Source organism: Ranitomeya variabilis, chromosome 3, assembly GCF_051348905.1.
Source record: "Ranitomeya variabilis isolate aRanVar5 chromosome 3, aRanVar5.hap1, whole genome shotgun sequence".
Classification (NCBI taxonomy): Eukaryota; Metazoa; Chordata; class Amphibia; order Anura; family Dendrobatidae; genus Ranitomeya; species Ranitomeya variabilis.
In genome coordinates this window covers 784,434,557-784,459,064 of record NC_135234.1, presented here as the reverse complement: position 1 = coordinate 784,459,064, position 24,508 = coordinate 784,434,557, and the positions used below count along the sequence as shown (strand labels likewise).

Genomic DNA, 24,508 nt, shown 5'->3' with positions numbered 1-24,508 from the left:
GATCCATAGACAATATGGAGAGGAGTCTTCTGCTCACAGAGCAGACGCTCAATGGGATAGATGAGGAGGGGGATGGTAGGATGGAGCTGCAGGACAGTGAAGTAGCTAGCTGGGTGACAGATAGAAGGCGGGGTAGAGGGAAGAGTGCCAGGGAGGCTAGTCCTGATCTGGCACACCCCAATAAGTTTGCTAAGTTGGCAGATGAGGGGGGTGCCAGTACAGGGGTAGCACTGCTGCAGCCAGGCATGTCCTCGGAAAGCCGGAGGAGTGACTGCTCCAGTAAGGGGGGAAATAGGAGAGCAGGGCAGGCCAGACAGGTGCTGGTAGTGGGGGACTCAATTATTAGGGGAACAGATAGGGCAATCTGTCACAAAGACAGGGATCGTCGGACGGTGTGCTCCCTACCTGGCGCTCGAGTCCGACACATCGCTGATCGGGTGGACAGATTACTGGGAGGGGCTGGTGAGAAATGTTAAGTCCTTCTCAGTCCCTGGCTTACTGGAGGTAAGCTTCCAGGTAAATGACACGCAAACAAAGTATTGTGTGATCATATACAGGGGAAGCTCAGGAGCGCGTCTGACTCTCTGGGCTTTACCCCTCCTTTATAAAGAAAAAGAGTTATGCATTTGCAGACATGCGCACAAGCGCTCATTATTTCACATTCTCTTACAAAGCTTATCTATACTGTGAAATTTACAACCTCTAGTATGTAGGTAAAAGGCTATAATAACAGAAGGAATGCGTGCATAAAAAGGAAATGTCAACTTGCTCAAGTTTCTTGATATGAGCCAGATGTTTCAGGAGAAAGATACAATGGATTCTTTCAGTCTAATCTCTACAATTCCCCCCTTTGACATATTCCTTTTATTTATTACCATAGGGCCAAAGACAAAGCCTTTATTTTTGGTATTACACATGCACACACTTATATTATTAATAAGAGAATCAAATCTAGTATTAATTCTTCTATCGCAAATTATTTTCTTCTTTAGCAGTATACTAAAATATAAAAACAAAAATTAGTACAGTAATATTAATCAGAATCACTAGAGGATAACATAAGAAGGAAGAAAAAAAAAAAAACAAAACTTTATACTCTTGCATCTATTACACAAAGTTTATCTGTGCATACTGAGATACCCTTGAGCACAATCTGGAATAGTACGTATATGACTACAATAATTATAACTATATGTATTATGCTCTGCATGATCCCAGCAACCCACCCACCGATTCCTCTGAACCAGTTGGCTGGGTTAAGAAAAGAGAAAGTATCTGACCACCAGCTATCCTTATTCTGGTCATTATCTTTGTCATACTGATCTCTGAGTCGTTGTACGTCCTTTAATTTAAATGTCATACTCATAGTACTATTCGGGTCTATATAATGACAGCAGGTGGGTCCGATGATTTGACACATACCTCCTTGTGAGGCAGTTAGGTAATCCAATACCAGAGTATGTTGGTTGATGACTATTATAAGCTGATTCTGTACAGCTATACTAGTGTTTAGTATATCCAATATATCCCAGATCTGATCATCTAGATAATCCGTGGCTCTAACTAATTTATCCCACATCTGTGTTAACATTATTAACATCAATATCATGAGTTTATACTGCTTTTTTTGCAGTGGCTTGCATGTATCCATGATGCCTTTCCTTCAAGCTTGACTGATGTAGGTGTTGTCAACAGGACTTGGAAGGGTCCGTCAAATCTTGGTTCAAGAGCCTTTCTGGTGTGTCTTTTTACATAGACTTGATCACCTGGTTCCAACTTGTGACTTCCTTCAGTGTTGTCAGGATCTGGAAGGGAAGCAAAAACTTGTGCATGCACCTTAGTTAATTGTTTCTGGAGGTTTTGCACATAAGAAGTCAATGACTCAATATTTAACACAAGTTGTTGTGGAAAATAACATCCTAAATTGGCAGTCCTGCCAAACAAAATTTCATATGGAGACAGTTTAGTCTTACCCCTTGGGGTATTGCGTATTGAGTAAAGGGCCAGTGGAAGGCATTCTGTCCAAGGCTTTCCTGTTTCAGCCATGGCTTTCTGTATTTTTAATTTTAAAGTTCCATTCATGCGTTCCACCTTACCGGAACTTTGAGGATGGTATGGAGTGTGTAACTGACTTTCAACACCCAACATTTTCAGTACATTTTGAAATATTTCTCCAGTAAAATGAGTACCCCTATCTGACTCGATCACTTCAGGGAGACCGTAACGGGGTATCAGTTCGGCAACTAGCTTTACAGCAGTGTTTTTAGCTGAAGCCTTCCGAACTGGATAGGCCTCTGGCCACCCCGAGAACATGTCCACACACACCAACACATACTCATACCCATTACTTTTTGGCAGCTGGATAAAGTCTATCTGTAATCGCTGGAACGGGTAGAGAGGTCGGACGTGGTGCTTCATAGGGGTCTTTGTTGTCTGTCCGGGATTATGTGCCAGGCATATAGCGCATGGAGCACAATAGTCTCTTGCGTAGTTGCCAAAACCTGGAGCCAACCAGACTTGCTTTGCCAGTAGTGTCATTGCATTTGCAGACACATGAGTAGGGTGGTGTAGTCCACCAACTACAATTGGGTACCAGGCTCTAGGTAGACATATTAGTCCATCTTTCTTCCAAATTCCTGCTTGTTCTTCTGCCCCTTCCTTTTTCCACCTGTCCCTCTCCTCTTCTCCTGCATCTTCCTGTGCTTGTCTCAGTCTATCTTCAGTATTTTCTGTGAGGTTTACAGTATGAACCTGTCATAAGGGTTTGACTGCTGCTGCTTTGGCTGCTTTGTCAGCCCTATCATTTCCCCTAGATTCCCTAGTGTCGAGTCTCACATGTGCAGCTACCTTAATTACTGCTACTTCTTTTGTTTCTTGTGCAGCCTCTAAGATCTGTTTGATCAGAGAAGCATGTTTTACAGGTTGTCCTGACGCTGTCATGTAACCTCTAGCTCTCCAGATTACTCCAAAGTCAAACACAATACCATGTGCATACCTAGAATCAGTGTATATATTAGCTGTCTGATTCTCAGCTATTTTTAGCGCTTCAATCAATGCTGTTAGTTCTGCTTCTTGTGCAGACTGTTTCGGTGGAAGAGGTTCTGCTTTGAGAGTTTCAGATTCTGACACAACTGCATACCCTGTATGAAAGTTACCTGTGTCATCTGCAAACCTACTACCGTCTATAAACAGCTCTAAATCTGGATTTTGAAGTGGTGTTTCGGATACATTGGGTAAGCCTGCTGTTTCTTGTAAAATGAGCTCTGTACAATCATGTGTGTCTGTAGGGAAAAAATTTGCGTGTGGATCAGTGTCCTTATTCCCCCCTTCAGACTCGAGAGGTAGCAGTGTAGCTAAATTGAGAGTCTGAAGCCTTGCAAATGTGATAGTAGAGGGAAGCAGCAAAGAACACTGTAGCCGCAAATGTCTGGCCATGGAAATGTGTTTTGGTTGGACCTGGTTTAATATCCCATAAACATCATGTGTGGTTTGAACTGTGAGTGGATATTCTAGGACAATTTCTGATGCTTTGTCCAACAATAGTGAGACAGCAACAACTACACGTACACAGGTTGGCGCTGCCCTGGCTACTGGATCTAACCTTGCTGAAAGATATGCAATTGGTCTTTGTTTCCCTGCATGCTTCTGGGTAAGAACTCCTGTAGCATGGGAATCAACTTCTGCAGCCATAAGCTGAAATGGTTTTGTGTAGTCTGGTAGCCCTAACGCTGGAGCTGAAACAAGGGCATCTTTTAATTGTTGGAACGAAATCTGACCTTCTTTTGTCAACAAGTAAGGTTCACTTTTTACACAGTCATACAGTGATTGCATTAGTTCACTGGCATGTATAATCCATTGTCTACAATGAGACACTATTCCTAAAAATGCTCGTAGCTGTTTATGATTTCTAGGCTCATTCATCTGTCTTATTGCTTCAGTTCTTTGAGGTGTAAGATGCTTTTTACCTTGAGAAATGCAATGACCTAGAAAGACCACTTTGATCCGACAAACTTGTAGCTTTTGTCTATTCACTTTACACCCTTCTTTTTCTAGAAAACATAGTAAACTCACAGTGGACCTTTCTGCAGTTTCTAGATCTGGGCAGCAAAGTAGTAGGTCATCCACATACTGCAAAATTACTACCTGTGATTCAGGTTCAAACCTTTGAAGAACTGTTTGTAGGGCATTTGAATAAAGAGTAGGGGAGTGTATCATTCCCTGTGGAAGGCGTGTCCACGCCAACTGTTTGCCCTTAAATGTAAATGCAAACAAATGCCAACTGTCTTGGTGTAAAGGAACCGAGAAAAATGCATTTGAAAGATCTATTACAGTAAATACTTGAGAACTGACTGGTATCTGTGATAATAACGTATGAGGATTGGGTACAACTGGGGTGATTGGATCTAGAACTTTGTTTATTTCTCTTAGATCATGTACCATACGATATTTGGGCATAGAACCCTTATCAAGAGTTCTCTTCTTGACTGGATACAGAGGAGTGTTAGCAGGTGATTGTATCTCTACCAGAACTCCTTTCTCTCTATATCCCTCTATCTGTTTTGTGATCGCTAATTCCTGCTGGGCACTCACAGGGTATTGTCTGAGCTGTGGGAGAACAGCTCCTGGTTGCACAGATAATTTTACAGGAGAAATATGCAATAATCCCACATCAGTGTCACCCTGTGCCCACAGTGTTTCTGGGACCGTTGAGAGGTCTAGATCTGTGTTGTACTCTTTTTCTTCAGTATAATCCTCAAAAGCCTGAATTCTGACATATTGTTCTAATGATTCTGCATCATCAGGGATAGTCAGCATAACTGTGCCATCTTCCCTAAAATTGATGTTAGCTTCTAATTTCTTTAGTACATCAGTTCCTAACAGACATGTTGGGGCACCTCTGGCATACAAAAATCTGGATGCAAAACATTTAGGTCCTAATGAGACCTCTATCATACAATGTATGATTTCTTCCCACCCATTGTCTTTGATAATTCCACCTCGTTCTTTACTCAGTCTTTCCCATTCTGTACTGAACATAAGTGCTTCTGAAATTCCCAATTTTCCTCTTACCCTTCTAATCTGCCTTCTGACTGTCTTTCCACATCTTTCCTGTATGATATCTGCTGCTTCCACTTGTCCTAAGACAGTTTTGGTCTGTTTATTTCCCATTTTTCTTTTCAATATTAGCTATGACTACCCTAGGTGACGTTTGGACAATCACTTACTCTATGGTGATGTCTCGTTGCCTTCTCTCCTAGGGAGCTAAAATATTGAAGGGCTTGTCTGCTCCGTTTCTTCTAATATGCAGGACGTACTTAAGTGCTATTATGCACGCAAACAGACCCATCAACACCATACAGATCACAAAACTTTCTGTGTCAGTTAGCATACTTGTCCCAGGCTCATGATTCCGCGTCCTGGGCTCATTCTATCAAACCTTATCCAGAAATGAAGGAGGTTAAGCACTTAATGAATAGTCAAGCATGGGCGGAGGAGAAGAACGCAACCACATGACCCAGTTAGGCTGACTTCCGTGTATAAGGCTTATACCCCAACTATTTCGGCTTATTTTTCTATGCACTTTTGCTCTTCTTTCACAACATACCACAACCTTCACACTGTTCACACACTGCCAGGGACAGGACTCATAAGTCTATACAATATGGTAACCCGAGTTTTATAGGTATCTACTCACTACTAGACTAACCCAGCATGACACGGCTCATAGAGATCTTTCGGATAATACAGGGCAGATAAAAGAGAACTAATAATGTCTCTTACCTGGCCAGGTTTTTCAGTTCATTTGCCGTCCATTATCCCAGATCTCCGTTGTCCGTATCCGCAGGTAAATCTCGAGCAAATACTCTTATCTCAGGTCCCTGTTCGGGCGCCAAAGAAATGTTAAGTCCTTCTCAGTCCCTGGCTTACTGGAGGTAAGCTTCCAGGTAAATGACACGCAAACAAAGTATTGTGTGATCATATACAGGGGAAGCTCAGGAGCGCGTCTGACTCTCTGGGCTTTACCCCTCCTTTATAAAGAAAAAGAGTTATGCATTTGCAGACATGCGCACAAGCGCTCATTATTTCACATTCTCTTACAAAGCTTATCTATACTGTGAAATTTACAACCTCTAGTATGTAGGTAAAAGGCTATAATAACAGAAGGAATGCGTGCATAAAAAGGAAATGTCAACTTGCTCAAGTTTCTTGCTGATAAGCCAGACGTCTCAAGAGAAAGATACAATGGATTCTTTCAGTCTAATCTCTACAGGACCCAGCGGTCATGGTGCACATTGGCACAAATGACAAAGTTAGAGGTAGGTGGAAGGTCCTTAAAGATGATTTCAGGGAATTAGGCTGCAAGCTGAAAGCAAGGACCTCCAACGTGGTATTTTCCGAAATACTGCCTGTACCACGTGCCACGCCAGAGAGGCAACGGGAGATTAGGGAGGTTAATAAGTGGCTGAAGAATTGGTGTAGGAAGGAGGGGTTTGGGTTCCTTCAGAACTGGGCTGACTTCTCAGTGGGCTACAGGCTCTACGCTAGGGACGGGCTGCACCTCAATGGGGAAAGCTGTGCTGGGGGAGAAAATGGTTAGAAGGTTGGAGGAGTGTTTAAACTAGGGATTGGGGGGGAGGGTATTCATTTTATAGGAGGGGAAGATAGTGCAGATAGAGACCTGGGCACAAATAAGGAAGTTGGGGGTGGCGGTGGCATGGGGGGTGGGGTTAGAACAGTTAGTAATTTAAGAAAGAATAGAGGTACAGAGAGTAACATCAAGTGCATGTATACTAATGCCAGAAGCCTCGCCAACAACATGGATGAATTAGAACTAATGTTGTTGGAGCATAATTATGACATGGTGGGGATATCGGAGACGTGGCTGGATGAGAGCCATGACTGGGCTGTTAACTTGCAGGGCTATAGCCTGTTCAGAAATGACCGTACAGATAAGCGAGGGGGGGGGGTGTGTCTATATGTAAAATCTTCCTTAAAACCCATCCTGCGTGATAATATAGGTGAATTTAATGAAAATGTAGAGTCCCTGTGGGTGGAGATAAGGGGAGGGGGAAAAAATAATAAATTACTGATAGGGGTTTGTTATAAATCTCCAAAACTAATGGAAGCAATGGAGAATATCCTCGTAAAGCAAATAGATGAAGCTGCGACTCAAGGAGAAGTCATTATTATGGGGGACTTCAACTACCCTGAAATAGATTGGGGAACAGAAACCTGCAGTTCCAGTAAAGGTAATCGGGGTCTGACAACTATGAGAGACAATTACCTCTGACAACTGGTTCAGGACCCAACAAGAAGGGGGGCACTGCTAGACCTAATATTAACCAACAGGCCAGATCGCATATCAAATATAAGGGTTGGGGGTCACTTGGGGAATAGTGATCACAAAATAATAAGTTTTCATGTAACCTTTAATAAGATGGGTAGTAGGGGGGTGACAAGGACACTAAACTTCAGGAGGGCAAATTTCCAACGGATGAGAGATGATCTTGGTGCAATTAACTGGGACGATATCCTGAGACACAAAAATACACAAAGAAAATGGGAGACATTTATTAGCATCCTGGATAGGACCTGTGCACAGTATATACCGTATGGGAATAAACATACTAGAAATAGGAGGAAACCAATATGGCTAAATAGAGCTGTAAGGGGCGCAATAAGGGACAAAAAGAAAGCATTTAGAGAATTAAAGGAAGTAGGTAGTGAGGAGGCATTAAATAAATACAGAAAATTACATAAATTCTGTAAAAAGCAAATCAAGGCAGCAAAGATTGAGACAGAGAGACTCATTGCCAGAGAGAGTAAAAATAATCCCAAAATATTCTACATAAATAGTAAGAAAGTAAAAAATGAAAGTGTTGGCCCCTTAAAAATAGTCTGGGTGAAATGGTGGATGAGGATGAGGAAAAAGCCAATCTGCTAAATGACTTTTTTTCATCAGTATTTACACAGGAAAATCCCATGGCGACAATATGATCAGTGATAACAAAAATTCCCCATTAAATATCACCTGCTTAACCCAGCAGGAAGTACGGCGGCGTCTAAAAATCACAAAAATTGATAAATCTCCGGCCCGGATGGGATACACCCCCGAGTACTGCAGGAACTAAGTACAGTCATTGATAGACCATTATTATTAATCTTTAAAGAGTCCATAATAACAGGGTCTGTACCACAGGACTGGCGTATAGCAAATGTGGTGCCAATATTCAAAAAGGGGACAAAAACTGAACTCGGTAATTATAGGCCAGTAAGCTTCACCTCTACTGTGGGTAAAATCCTGGAGGGCATTCTAAGGGATGCTATGCTGGAGTATCTGAAGAGGAATAACCTCATGACCCAGTATCAGCACGGGTTTACTAGGGACCGATCATGTCAGACTAATCTGATCAGCTTCTATGAAGAGGTAAGTTCCGGACTGGACCAAGGGAACCCAGTGGACGTAGTATATATGGACTTTTCCAAAGCTTTTGATACGGTGCCACACAAAAGGTTGTTACATAAAATGAGAGTAATGGGGATAGGGGAAAATATGTGTAAGTGGGTTGAGAGCTGGCTCAGGGATAGGAAACAAAGGGTGGTTATTAATGGAGCATACTCGGACTGGGTCACGGTTAGCAGTGGGGTACCACAGGGGTCAGTATTGGGCCCTCTTCTTTTTAACATATTTATTAATGACCTTGTAGGGGGCATTCAGAGTAGAATTTCAATATTTGCAGATGACACTAAACTCTGCAGGGTAATCAATACAGGGGAGGACAATTTTATATTACAGGATGATTTATGTAAACTAGAAGCTTGGGCTGATAAATGGCAAATGAGCTTTAATGGGGATAAATGTAAGGTCATGCACTTGGGTAGAAGTAATAAGATGTATAACTATGTGCTTAATTCTAAAACTCTGGGCAAAACCGTCAATGAAAAAGACCTGGGTGTATGAGTGGATGACAAACTCATATTCAGTGGCCAGTGTCAGGCAGCTGCTACAAAGGCAAATAAAATAATGGGATGCAGTAAAAGAGGCATAGATGCTCATGAGGAGGACATAATTTTACCTCTATACAAGTCACTAGTGCGACCACACTTAGAATACTGTGCACAGTTCTGGTCTCCGGTGTATAAGAAAGACATAGCTGAACTGGAGCGGGTGCAGAGAAGAGCGACCAAGGTTATTAGAGGACTGGGGGGTCTGCCATACCAAGATAGGTTATTACACTTGGGGCTATTTAGTTTGGAAAAACGAAGACTAAGGGGTGATCTTATTTTAATGTATAAATATATGAGGGGACAGTACAAAGACCTTTCTGATGATCTTTTTAATCATAGACCTGAGACAGGGACAAGGGGGCATCCTCTACGTCTGGAGGAAAGAAGGTTTAAGCATAATAACAGACGCGGATTCTTTACTGTAAGAGCAGTGAGACTATGGAACTCTCTGCCGTATGATGTTGTAATGAGGGATTCATTACTTAAATTTAAGAGGGGACTGGATGCATTTCTGGAAAAGTATAATGTTACAGGGTATATATATTAGATTCCTTGATAAGGCATTGATCCAGGGAACTAGTCTGATTGCCGTATGTGGGGTCGGGAAGGAATTTTTTTCCCCATGGTGGAGTTACTCTTTGCCACATGGGTTTTTTTGCCTTCCCCTGGATCAACATGTTAGGGCATGTTAGGTTAGGCTATGGGTTGAACTAGATGGACTTACAGTCTTCCTTCAACCTTAATAACTATGTAACTATGTATACAGGGCGGTGTAATCCCCCATATATACTGTATACAGGGTACAGGGCGGTGTAATACCTCTATATATACTATATACAGGGTACAGGGCGGTGTAATACCTCTATATATACTGTATACAGGGTACGGGGTGGTGTAATACCTCTATATATACTATATACTGGGTACAGGGCGGTGTAATACCTCTATATATACTGTGTACAGGGTACAGGGTGGTGTAATACCTCTATATATACTGTGTACAGGGTACAGGGCGGTGTAATACCTCTATATATACTATATACAGTGTACAGGGCGGTGTAATACCTCTATATATACTGTGTACAGGGCGGTGTAATACCTCTATATATACTGTATACTGGGTACATGGCGGTGTAATACCTCTATATATACTGTATACAGGGCGATGTAATCCCCCATATCTATATATATAATTGTCTAAGGGTTTTTCTGTCTGTCTGTCCCGTTTATTCATTCTCTGATTGGTCGAGGCCGCCTGGGCCTCGGACGGGCACAGTATCGACGTAGATGTCATAATGGTTGCCATGGCGACGATGTCAAAAAGGTTGCCTCGACCAGTCAGCGACGGGCACAGTCGGAATCATCATTGTCCATATACTACGGGGACATGCATATTCTAGAATACCCGATGCGTTAGAATCGGGCCACAGTCTAGTCTAATATATAAAGCTGAATGTGTGTATGTATGTGTGTATGTCCGGGATTGGCATCTGAACCGTCGCAGCTACAGCCACAAAATTTTGCACAGTCACACGTCTGGACCCCGAGAGCGTCATAGGCTATGTTGTGAGGTGAAATTTTAACCCCGCGCTTTCCAATTCACCAAACAATTTTGCCCCTATCTACATAATGGGGAAAAAGTGAAAGGAAAAGTGTTGGAGGCAAATTGACAGCTGCCAGATGTGAACAAGGGGGACTTAAAGAATGAGAGCGATGGCGCCAAAGAGTATATACTGTACAGTTGCTAAGGTGGGGCCCCGACATGGGATAATCACCACACCACCACGGGGATATGAACACACACACAAAATGCGCCACACACTACCACATGCTCGAACACATATACCACCCTCAGCGCACATTTCACCACACATACACCAACCTCGCCACATAAAAGTAGAAACACAAAAGTTGCCGCTCAAAACTCGCCACGCGCAAAACTCTCCACATTCAAAACTCGCCACACGTGCAAAACTCACCTCATGGAAAACTCGCCACACGCAAAACTTGCACATGCAGAAAAATTGCCACACGCAGAAAAATTGCCACATGCACAAAAGTTGCAACACATGCAAAAGTTGCCTCACACAAAACTTGCACATACTCAAAAGGCACCACACATAAAACTCGCCACGCGCAAAACTCGCCATGCACAAATCTTGCTGCACACAACTTGCTACACTAACCTGTCACATGCAACTCAACACACAAAAAGTTGCTACACGCATGTCGCCACACAACTCATCTCACAAAAGTCGCTACATGCATGTCGCCACACGCAACTCAACACACACAACTTGACACACGAAACTCGCCCTAAAACACACACAAGTCTGGTATTATCCTTCAAAAATAAAAATCTGATTAACCCCTTCCCGACCTTTGACGCCACGTAGGCGTCATGAAAACCCGTGCCAATCCGACCCATGACGCCTATGTGGCGTCATGGAGGGATCGCGTCCCTGCAGATCGGGTGAAAGGGTTAACTCCATTTTCACCCGACCTGCAGAGACAGGGGGAGTGGTGCTTCAGCCCAGGGGGGGTGGCTTCACCCCCCCGTGGCTACGATCGCTCTGATTGGCTGTTGAAAGTGAAACTGCCAATCAGAGCGATTTGTAATATTTCACCTAAAAAACTGGTGAAATATTACAATCCAGCCATGGCCGATGCTGCAATATCATCGGCCATGGCTGGAAATACTAAAGTGACCCCCCCCCACACCCACCGATCGCCCCCCCAGTCCTCCGTTATGGGGTCCGGTCCCCCCCGTCCGCCTGCCGGCTCCCCCGTCCTGCTGTCCGCTCCCTCCTTGTTTGCATTCACCCCCCCTGTGGTCCGATCACCCCCCCCTGTGCTCCGATCCACCCCCCCACCACCCCTTCATACTTACCGATCCTCCCGGTGTCCATACGTCTCCTCGCTGGGCGCCGCCATCTTCCAAAATGGCGGGCTCATGCTCAGTGCGCCCGCCGAATCTGCCAGCCGGCAGATTCCTTACAAGTACATTTTGATCGCTGTGATAGCTTCTATCACAGCGATCAAAATAAAAAAAATAATAAATAAACCCCCCCCTTTATCACCCCCATAGGTAGGGACAATAATAAAATAAAAGAAAATATTTTTTTTTCCACTAGGGTTAGGGTTAGAACGAGGGGTAGGGGTAGGGTTAGGGTTACGGGTAGGGTTAGGGTTAGGGGTAGGGTTAGGGTTATGGCATGTGCACACAGTGCGGATTTGGCTGCGGATCCGCAGCGGATTGGCCGCGGATCCGCAGCGGATTGGCCGCTGATCCGCAGCGGATTGGCCGCTGCAAATTCGTAGCAGTTTTCCATCAGGTTTACAGTACCATGTACACCTATGGAAAACCAAATCCGCTGTGCCCATGGTGCGGAAAATTCCGTTCAGAAACGCTGCGTTGTATTTTCCGCAGCATGTCAATTCTTTGTGCGGATTCCGCAGCGTTTTACACCTGTTCCTCAATAGGAATCCGCAGGTGAAATCCGCACAAAAAAACACTGGAAATCTGCTGTAAATCTGCAGGTAAAACGCAGTGCCTTTTACCTGCAGATTTTTCAAAAATCGTGCGGAAAAATCTCACACGAATCCGCAACGTGGGCACATAGCCTTAGGGTTAGGGTTGGAAATAGGGCTAGGGTTGGAAATAGGGTTAAGATTAGGCTTGTGGTTAGGCTTACGGATAGGGTTAGGGGTGTGTTGGGGTTACAGTTGTGGTTAGGGTTAGGGTTGGGATTAGGGTTAGGATTAGGGTTAGGGTTGGAATTAGGGTTACGGGTGTGTTACGGTTAGGGTTGTGGTTAGGGGTGTGTTGGGGTTAGGGTTGTGATTAGGGTTATGGCTACAGTTGGGATTAGGATTAGGGGTGTGTTGGGGTTAGTGTTGAAGTTAGAATTGAGGGGTTTCCACTGTTTAGGCACATCAGGGGTCTCCAAACGCAACATGGCGCCACCATTGATTCCAGCCAATCTTGCGTTCAAAAAGTCAAATGGTGCTCCCTCCCTCCCAAGCCCCAACGTGCGCCCAAACAGTGGTTTACCCCCACATTTGGGGTACCAGCGTACTCAGGACAAACTGGGCAACAACTGTTGGGGTCCAATTTCTCCTGTTACCCTTGCAAAAATAAAAAATTACTTGCTAAAACATAATTTTTGAGGAAAGAACAATTATTTTTTATTTTCATGGCTCTGCGTTATAAACTTCTGTGAAGCACTTGGGGGTTGAAAGTGCTCACCACACATCTAGATAAGTTCCTTGGGGGGTCTAGTTTCCAAAATGGGGTCACTTGTGGGGTGTTTCTACTGTTTAGGCATATCAGGGGCTCTGCAAATGCAACGTGACGCCCGCAGACCATTCCATCAAAGTCTGCATTTCAAATGCCACTATTTCCCTTCCGAGCCCTGGCATATGCCCAAACAGTGGTCTACCGCCACATATGGGGTATCAGCGTACTCAGGAGAAACTGGACAACAACTTTTGGGGTCCAGTTTCTCCTGTTACTCTTGCAAAAATAAAAAATTCTGGGCTTAAAAATATTATTGAGGAAAGGAAACACATTTATTATTTTCACGGCTCTGTGTTATAAACTTCTGTGAAGCACTTGGGGGTTCAAAGTGCTCACCACACATCTAGATAAGTTCCCTTGGGGGTCTAGTTTCCAAAGTGGAGTCACTTGTGGGGAGTTCCTACTGTTTAGGCACATCAGGGGCTCTGCAAACGCAACCTGACGCCCGCAGAGCATTCCATCAATGTCTGCATTTCAAAACGTCACTACGTCCCTTCCGAACCCCGACGTGTGCAAAAACAGTGGTTTACCCCCACATATGGGGTATCAGCATACTCAGGAGAAACTGGACAACAACTTTTGGGGTCCAATTTCTCCTGTTACCCTTGGGAAAATAAAAAATTGTGGGCTAAAAAATCATTTTTGAGAAAAGAAAAATTATTTTTTATTTTCATGGCTCTGCGTTATAAACTTCTGTGAAGCACTTGGGGGTTCAAAGTGCTCACCACACATCTAGATTAGTTCCTTGGGAGGTCTAGTTTCCAAAATGGGGTCACTTGTGCGGGAGCTCCAATGTTTAGGCACACAGGGGCTCTCCAAACGCGACATGGTGTCCGCTAATGATTGGAGCTAATTTTCCATTCAAAAAGCCAAATGGCGTGCCTTCCCTTCCGAGCCCTGCCGTGCGCCCAAACAGTGGTTTTCCCCCACATATGGGGTATCATCGTACTCAGGACAAACTGGACAACAACATTTGGGGTCCAATTTCTCCTATTACCCTTGGGAAAATAAAAAATTCTGGGCTAAAAATCATTTTTGAGGAAAGAAAAATTATTTTTTATTTTCACGGCTCTGCGTTATAAACTTCTGTGAAGCACCTGGGGGTTATAAGTGCTCACTATGCATCTAGATAAGTTCCTTGGGGGGTCTAGTTTCCAAAATGGGGTCACTTGTAGGGAAGCTCCAATGTTTAGGCACACGGGGGCTCTCCAAACGCGACATGGTGTCCGCTAGCGATTGGAGCTAATTTTCCATTCAAATGGCACGCCTCCCCTTCCGAGCCTTGCCGTGCACCCAAACAGTGGTTTACCCCCACATATGAGGTATCGGCGTACTCAGGAGAAATTGCCCAACAAATTTTAGGATCCATTTTATCCTGTTGCCCATGTGAAAATGAAAGAATTGAGGCTAAAAGAAATTTTGTGTGAAAAAAAAGCACGTTTTCATTTTTGCGGATCAATTTGTTAAGTACCTGGGGGTTTAAAGTGCTCACTATGCCTCTAGATAAGTTCCTTGGGGGGTCTAGTTTCCAAAATGGGGTCACTTGTGGAGGAGCTCCAATGTTTAGGCACACAGGGGCTCTCCAAACGCGACATGGTGTCCGCTAACGATGGAGATAATTTTTCATTCAAAAAGTCAAATGGCGCTCCTTCCCTTCCGAGCCCTGCCGTGCGCCCAAACAGTGGTTTACCCCCACATATGAGGTATCAGCGTACTCAGGACAAATTGGACAACAACGTCCGTGGTCCAGTTTCTCCTTTTACCCTTGGGAAAATAAAAAATTGTTGCTAAAAGATCATTTTTGTGACTAAAAAGTTAAATGTTCATTTTTTACTTCCATGTTGCTTCTGCTGCTGTGAAACACCTGAAGGGTTAATAAACTTCTTGAATGTGGTTTTGAGCACCTTGAGGGTATGTGCACACGTTCAGGATTTCTTGCAGAAATTTCCTGAAGAAAACCGGAAATTTTCTGCAAGAAATCCGCATTTTTTTTTTTGCGTTTTTTTTCCGGTTTTTTTGCGTTTTTTTAACATTCTGCAAGCGTAATTAGCTTGCAGAATGCTAAAGTTTTCCAAGCGATCTGTAGCATCGCTTGGAAAACTGACTGACAAGTTGGTCACACTTGTCAAACATAGCGTTTGACAAGTGTGACCAACTTGTTACTATAGATGCTGCTTTTGCAGCATCTATAGTAAAAGATAGAACGTTTAAAAATAATAAAAAAAATAAAAAAAATGCTTATACTCACCGGCGTCCATTCCTATAGCTGATGTGTGCGCGCAGGGCCTTCCATGACGTCACGGTCACGTGAGCGGTCTCGACCAATCACAGGACAGTGACGTCATTCGGCAAGGTCCTTCTCCGCACACCAGCTACAGGAACCAGCCAGCGTGCAGCACAGAGGCGGGAACACTGCGCTGGACATCGAGGGTGAGTATAGGACTGTTTTTTATTTTATTTCTTATTTTTTGACCACTTATATGGTGCCCAGTGCGTGGAGGAGAGTCTCCTCTCCTCCACCCTGGGTACCAACCGCATATAATCTGCTTACTTCCCGCATGGTGTGCACAGCCCCGTGCGGGAAGTAAGCAGATCAATGGACCCCTAGGTGTGCGGAATCCCCGCAATTCCGCATTTTTAATGAACATGTTGCTTTTTTTTCCGCTATGCGATTTTTTCGCGGAAAAAATCGCAACATTTGCACAAAAAATGCGGATTACCTTGTAAATAATAGGAGGCATATGTTAGCGTTTTTTTCGCGTTTTTATCACGTTTTTATAGCGAAAAAACGCGAAAAAAACGCTAAAAATCCTGAACGTGTGCACATGGCCTGAGGGGTGCAGTTTTTAGAATGGTGTCACTTTTGGGTATTTTCAGCCATTTAGAACCCTCAAATTGACTTCAAATGTGAGGTGGTCCCTAAAAAAAATGGTTTTGTAAATTTTGTTGTAAAAATGAGAAATCACTGGTCAAATTTTAACCCTTATAACTTCCTAGCAAAAAAAAAATTTGTTTCCAAAATTGTGCTGATGTAAAGTAGATATGTGGGAAATGTTATTTATTAACTATTTTGTGTCACATAACTCTCTGGTTTAACAGAATAAAAATTCAAAATGTGAAAATTGCGAAATTTTCGCCAAATTTCCGTTTTTTTCACAAATAAACTCAGAAATTATCGACCTAAATTTACCACTAACATGAAGCCCAATATGTCACGAAAAAACAATCTCAGAATCGCTAGGATCCGTTGAAGCGTTCCTGAGTTATTACCTCATAAAGGGACACTGGTCAGAATTGCAAAAAACGGCAAGGTCATTAAGGCCAAAATAGGCTGGGTCATGAAGGGGTTAATAAGCAGACAAACTACAAGAGCAACAAATGTACCATATAGAAATACGGCAGCTGTCAGTCACATGACCTGTCTATTATGTGTATGTGTGAGCTAATATATACTGCCAGGGGGGAGGGCTTACTGTTGGCTGGGGATTTATCAGGCTGCCAATAGCAACCAATCACAGCTAAGCTTCAATTTTGCTACAGTTAATTAACCTGAGCTCTGATTGGTTAATATAGGCAACAAAGACAGTATAACAAAGCTAATATATGTTGTGAAATGCTTCTATTAGCTTCGTTTTTGCCTTTTAATAATTACATTTCTATCTATTTGTTTTGTGGTTTTTGTGTGCAGAATAAATTTTTGTTAACACATTCTATTTTGCTAACAGCAGTCATTAACCCGGGCGAAGCCGGGTAGTACAGCTAGTATACTATATACAGGGTACAGGGCGTTGTAATACCTCTATATATACAGTGTACAGGGTACAGGGCGGTTTAATACCTCTATATATACTGTATACAGGGTACAGGGCGGTGTAATATCTATATATACTATATACAGTGTACAGGGCGGTGTAATACCTCTATATATACTGTATACAGGGTACAGGGCGGTGTAATACCCCCAGATATATTATATACAGTGTACAGGGCGGTGTAATACCTCTATATTTACCATATACAGTGTACAGGGTGGTGTAATACCCCCATATATATTATATACAGTGTACGGGGCGGTGTAATACCTCTATATATACTGTATACAGTGTACAGGGTGGTGTAATACCCCCATATATACTATATACAGTGTACAGGGCGGTGTAATACCTCTATATATATACTATATACAGTGTACAGGGCGGTGTAATACCTCTATATATACTGTATACAGGGTACAGGGCGGTGTAATACCCCCAGATATATTATATACAGTGTACAGGGCGGTGTAATACCTCTATATATACTATATACAGTGTACAGGGTGGTGTAATACCCCCATATATATTATATACAGTGTACAGGGTGGTGTAATACCCCCATATATATTATATACAGTGTACGGGGCGGTGTAATACCTCTATATATACTGTATACAGTGTACAGGGCGGTGTAATACCCCCAGATATATTATATACAGTGTACAGGGCGGTGTAATACCTCTATATTTACCATATACAGTGTACAGGGTGGTGTAATACCCCCATATATATTATATACAGTGTACGGGGCGGTGTAATACCTCTATATATACTGTATACAGTGTACAGGGTGGTGTAATACCCCCATATATACTATATACAGTGTACAGGGCGGTGTAATACCTCTATATATATACTATATACAGTGTACAGGGCGGTGTAATACCTCTATATATACTGTATACAGGGTACAGGGCGGTGTAATACCCCCAGATATATTATATACAGTGTACAGGGCGGTGTAATACCTCTATATTTACCATATACAGTGTACAGGGTGGTGTAATACCCCCATATATATTATATACAGTGTACGGGGCGGTGTAATACCTCTATATATACACTATATACAGTGTACAGGGCGGTGTAATACCCCCATATATACTATATACAGTGTACAGGGCGGTGTAATACCCCCATATATACAGTGTACAGGGTGGTGTAATATCTCTATATATACTATATACAGTGTACGGGGCAGTGTAATACCTCTATATATACTATATCCTCCCCTCTCATTTCTGCTGAAGACTTGGCATCTTTCTTTTAAACAGAAGATCGATACAATCAGAGAAAGCTTTGGCCCATTGTCCCTTTTAGCTGCTCAACCCTGTTCCTCCAAAACCAGCTTCTCCACCATGACAGACGATCAGCTTTCCACCCTCCTGTCAAGATCGCATCTCACCACTTGCACGCTTGATTCGCCCCCGTCCCACCTTATCCCAACCCTAACGCACCTCTTTAACCTCTCACTCACAACAGATGTCTTCCCCTCATCCTTCAAACATGCCAAGATCACACCCATCCTCAAAAAGCCCTCTCTCATCCCATCCTCTGTGTTCAGCCCGATATCTCTTCTCCTTTATGCCTCAAAATTACTGGAACAGCATGTCCATCTTGAACTGTCCTCTCACTTCTCCTGCTCCCTCTGTGATCGGTTACAATCACTCAACTGAAACTGCCCTAACTGAAGTCACCAATGATCTACTAACCGCTAAGAGCAAGCGACACTACTCTGTCCTTCTCCTGGACCTGTCTTCTGCCTTTGACACTGTGGACCACTCCCTTCTCCTACAGATCCTCTCATCTCTTGGCATCACAGACTTGGCCCTATCCTGGATCTCGTCATATCTGACAGACCGAACACTCAGTGTCTCCCTCCCCCACACCACCTCCTCACCTCGCCTCTTGTCAGTCGGTGTTCCTCAAGGCTCTGTTCTAGGACCCCTACTCTTTTCCATCTACACCTTCGGCCTGGGACAGCTCATAGAATCCCACGGTATGCAGTATCATCTCTACGCCGATGACACGCAGATCTACCTGTCCGGACCTGACCTCACCTCCTTACTTGACAAAATCCCACACTGTCTATCTGCTATTTCAGCTTTCTTTTCTGCTCGCTTTCTACAACTGAACATGGACAAAACAGAATTCATCATCTTTCCCCCATCTCACTCTACCCCTCCACCTGACCTATCCATCAATGGCTGCTCACTTTCCCCAGTGCCTCGGGGTGATCCTTGACTCTGCCATCTCTTTCAAGCCACATATCCAAGCCCTGGCCTCCTCCTTCTGTCTCAAACTCAAAAATAATAATAATAATCTTTATTTTTATGTAGCTCTAACATATTCTGCAGCGCTTTACAGTTTGCACACATTATCATCGCTGTCCCCGATGGGGATCACAATCTAGAATCCCTATTAGTATGTTTTTGGAATGTGGGAGGAAACCGGAGAACCCGGAGGAAACCCACGCAAACACGGGGAGAACATACAAACTTCTTACAGATGTTGTCCTTGGTGGTATTTGAACCCAGGACTTCAGCGCTGCAGTGCTATCCACTGAGCCACCGTGCTCCTGGATCCGCGCATTCCTTGACCGCGACACCACTAAAACACTAGTGCATGCCCTTATCATTTCCTGCCTTGACTACTGCAACCTCCTACTCTCTGGCCTCCTCTCTAGCACTCTGGCACCCCCTCCAATCCATCCTACACTCTGCTGCCAGACTAATCTGCCTGTCCCCCCGCTATTCCCCAGCCTCTCCTCTCTGCCAGGCCCTTCACTGGCTTCCTATCACCCAGAGATTCCAGTACAAAACCCTTACAATGACATACAAAGCCATCCACAACCTGTCTCCTCCATACATTTGTGACATTGTCTCCCGGAACTTGCCTACACGCAACCTCCGATCTTCACAAGATCTCCTTCTCTACTCCTCTCTCATCTCTTCTTCCCACATCCGCATCCAAGACTTCTCCCGTACTTCCCCCCTTACTCTGGAACTCTCTACCCCAACACATCAAACTCTCGCCCACCATAGAAACCTTCAAAAAAGAACCTGAAGACCCACCTCTTCCGACAAGCCGACAGCCTGCAATGATCCTCCACCTACTGAACCACCGCACAACCAGCTCTATCCTCTCCTAGTGTATCCTCACCCATCCCCTGTAGACTGTGAGCCCTCGCGGGCAGGGTCCTCCCTCCTCATGTACCTGTGTGCCTTGTTTTTTGCTCATGTTTAGTTGTATTTGTCTATTTTTGCCCCCTTTTCACATGTAAAGCGCCATGGAATAAATGGCGATATAAAAATGTACAATAATAATGTACAGTGTACGGGGTGGTGTAATACCCCCATATATACTATATACAGAACAGAGGGTCGTGTAAAACCCCCATATATAGTATATACAGGGTACGGGGCGGTGTAATACCCCCATATACTATATACTATATTCCGGGGCCGGAAGAAGCTTGCGGGCGAAACGCGCGTCGGGGCGCACGAGGAAGGATTTGGTGGGCTCTCACTTCACATTGCTGCCGGTTTTCTGGTTCTTGCTCTGATTGTAAGTAGTAATGCACCATTATAATTATTTATACCTATGTACCTCTGACATCGATATACTATAGGTAAATTTGTATTGTTATAGTACGAGGGTAGCTAAATAAGCTGCGAGTGACATAGGGGCGGTGGAAATCTGTTTCCCTATTTCTCTTGGGTGGCTATTAGATTTATAATATACCACTATTTGTGCATCTGTAGAATCTTTTTTTGGGCTTACCATACCAGGCGGGAGATATTGGTATTTTTATAACCAATGTAGCGATGTGAGAGTTTCCCCTTTTCTATTCCATGGACACTCTGTTAAAAGATTTTATGTTTTGTTTGTTTATGGGTTTTATTGTTAAAAAATATAATAAAGATTGAATTTTATAAACATATATTTTGGGTCTCTTCATGTGGCTAAAACAATATAAGTCCACAATAGTTGTAAAAAAATACTATATACAGTGTACGGGGCGGTGTAATACCCCAATATATACTGTATACAGGGTACGGGGCGGTGTAATACCCCATATTATTAATTATTTCTGTAGCACCATTGTTTCCATGGTGCTGTACATGAGAATGGGTTACATACAAATTACAGATATCACTTACAGTAAACTAACAATGACAGACTGATACAGAGGGGCGAGGACCCTGCCCTTGCAGGCTTATATTCTACAGGATGGTGGGGATGGCGACAATAGGTTGAGGGTTGCAGGAGCTCCGGTGTTGGTGAGGCAGTAGCTTCGGTAGTGGTGAGGAGACAGCGGGGTCAGTGCAGGCTGTAAGCTTTCCTGAAGAGGGGGGTTTTCAGGTTGCATCTGAAGGATCCGAATGTGGTTGATTGTCGGATGTGTTGGGGCAAAGAATTCCAGAGGATGGGGGATATTCGCGAGAAGTGTTGGAGGCGGTTGGGTGAGGAGCAAATAAGTGTGGAGGAGAGAAGGAGGTCTTTGGAGGACTAGAGATTACGTGAGAGAAGATATCGGGAGATTAGGTCAGAGATATATGGAGGGGACAGGTTATAGATGGCTTTGTAGGTCAGTATTAGTAATGTGAACTGGATACGCTGAGGGAATGGGAGCCAGTGAAGAGATTTGTAGCCTGGAGAAGCGGAGGAGTAGTGAGGAGAGAGATTAATTGGTCGGGCAGCAGAGTTAAGGATGGACTGGAGAGATGCAAGGGTGTTAGCAGGGAGGCCACAGAAAAAGGATGTTGCAGTAGTCGAGGTGGGAGATGATGAGGGCATGCACAAGCATTTTAGTAGATTGACAGTTGAGGAAAGGACGGATTCTGGAGATATTTTTGAGCTGGAGGCGACAGAAGGTGGAAAGAGCTTGAATGTGCGGTTTGAAGGACAGGGCAGAGTCAAGAGTTACTCCGAGGCAGTGGACTTCCGGTACGGGGGAAAGTGTGATGTCGTTAATAGTGATAGATAGGTCAGGTATGGAAGATCTATGAGATGAGAGATGAAGGAAAGATGATGAGTTCAGATTTGTCCACATTGAATTTGAGGAAGCAAGAGGAGAAGGAGGATATAGCTGATAGACACTCTGGGATTCTGGACAGCAGAGAGGTGACGTCTGGGCAGAAAGGTAGATCTGAGTGTCATCAGCATAAAGGTGGTACTGGAATCCATGGGACTTTATGAGTTGTCCCAGGCCAAGTGTATAGATTGAGAAGAGTAGGGGTCCTAGAACAGAGCCTTGGGGGACTCCAACACAGAGAGGGTGGGATGAGGAGGTAGTATGGGAGTGGGAGTTGCTGAATGTGCGGTTGGAAAGCTATGAGGAGATCCACGATAGGGCGAGGTCTTTGATGCCAAAGGAGGAGAGGATCTGTAGTAGGAGGCAGTGGTCAACTGTGTCGAAAGCAGAGGACCGGTCTAGAAGGAGGAGTACAGAGTATTGTCCGTTAGCTGTGTTTGTAAGTAGGTCATTAGTAATTTTGGTCAGGGCTGTCTCAGTTGAGTGATGGGGGCGGAAACAAGATTGTAGATTGTCAAAGAGCAAGTTAGATAAGAGGTGGGAGGAAAGTTCAGCGTGGACGGGCTGCTCCAGGAGTTTGGAAGCAAATGGGAGCAGCGATATTGAGCGATAGCTGGACATAGCAGTTGGATCGAGGGTTGGCTTTTTAAGGATGTGATTGTGGCATGTATGAAAGCAGAAGGGAAGGTGCCAGAAGTAAGTGATAGGTTGAAGAGGTGGGTTAGGGATGGGATAAGTGTGGTGGTGAGGTTGGGGAGGAGGTGGGATGGGATGGGGTCGAGCGCGCAGGTGGTGAGGTGCGATTTCGAGAGGAGACAGATAAGCTCCCCTTCAGTGATGATGACCCCATATATTCTATGTCCTCCGTTATTTGCCCGGATTCTGGTTTGTTTCGTTCTTGCAGCCTCCATAAGGCCGGGGTCACACTCGTGCATCAATACCCGGTACTCGGAGCAAAGAAACACATACAGCTGATCGTTCTGCTCCGAGTGTCGTTTATTGAGGCAAGAGACTCTCGCCAGTTTCTTGCGTTGAACTCACAAATGTGACCTGGCCTTAGGGTACCGTCTCACAGTGGCACTTTGGTCGCTACGACGGCACGATCCGTGACGCTCCAGCATCGCTCCATTATCGCTCCAGCGTCGTAGACTGCGGTCACACTTCGCAATGCACGGCGCTGGAGCGATAATTTCATGACGAATTTGCGATGTAGAAGCCGTTGGTTACTGTGCGCACATCGTATACAATATCGTGCACACCTATGTTACACGATGCGATCATGCCGTCACAGTGGGACACTTGACGACGAAAGAAAGTTTCAAACGATCTGCTACGACGTACGATTCTCAGCGGGGTCCCTGATCGCAGTAGCGTGTCAGACACAGCGAGATCGTAAGTATATCGCTGGAACGTCACGGATTGTGCCGTCGTAGCGACCAAAGTGCCACTGTGAGACGGTACCCTTAGTCTGATCTGAGCCTCGCTCTCCGCCTTTAAAGGGGTTTTCCAGTGAAAAACAGTGTTTCCCCTTATCTTTAGGAGAGTGATAACTCGCTGATTGGCGCAGGGGGGATCCTGGGAGCGCTGCAGATGATGAGCGGCTCAGTGGTTGAGCAGCGATCTATTCCCACTGGTCTGAAGTTCCTATTCTGCCATGGGGTCCTGGGTGCCGTCCTCTCCTGGGTGCCGTCCTCTTCCCCTGGGGGTTCCTGGGTGCCGTCCTCTTCCCCTGGGGGTTCCTGGGTGCCGTCCTCTTCCCCTGGGGGTTCCTGGGTGCCGTCCTCTTCCCCTGGGGGTTCCTGGGTGCCGTCCTCTCCCGGGAGATGTCCTGGGTGCCGTCCTCTCCCATGGGGGGGGCGGGGTTCTGGGTGCTGTCCCCGCACCCCAGGTCCCGGCAGCTTATGACTGATGTTCTTCTCCCGCAGGTCCTTCTGTCTTCTCCGGTGACCCCAGAGACGCCACCATGTTTGACACGTGTGAGTGGAACGAAGGGGGCGATGTCCAGACCCCGAGCCCAGAAATAACGGAGAGGAAATCCTCCTCCAGTTCCCGGGAGAAGGTACGACGTCCACCGTAATGATCGGTCCGATCTCAGCCGGGGGTCACAGTCTGCTGGGTTACTCCTACCTGCAGAGACTGCAGTGCATCTACAGACCACCTCCAGAGCTGCGCTCACTATTCTGCTGTTACATCATGTCTTATCCTCCAGTCACCTCCAGAGCTGCACTCACTATTCTGCTGCCATTGTCTCGTAAAATATATATATATATATATATATATATATATATATATAATGTATAGAGTAGAATAAAGAGATTACACAAAGTCTCCAAACCGTCTGCAAGG

At 44.6% G+C, this 24,508-nt stretch overlaps 1 protein-coding gene across 1 annotated transcript in view; it reads left to right on the top strand.

The window, feature by feature from the left end:
* RRP8 (ribosomal RNA processing 8) overlaps positions 1 to 24,508 on the top strand; it is a 60,524-nt gene that overhangs the window by 21,714 nt on the left and 14,302 nt on the right. Inside the window, exon 2 of the mRNA XM_077298995.1 lies at positions 24,088 to 24,221. Coding sequence (XP_077155110.1) covers positions 24,126 to 24,221 — 96 coding nt within the window. The 5' untranslated portion in view covers positions 24,088 to 24,125. The remainder of the gene's footprint in view (positions 1 to 24,087; positions 24,222 to 24,508) is intronic.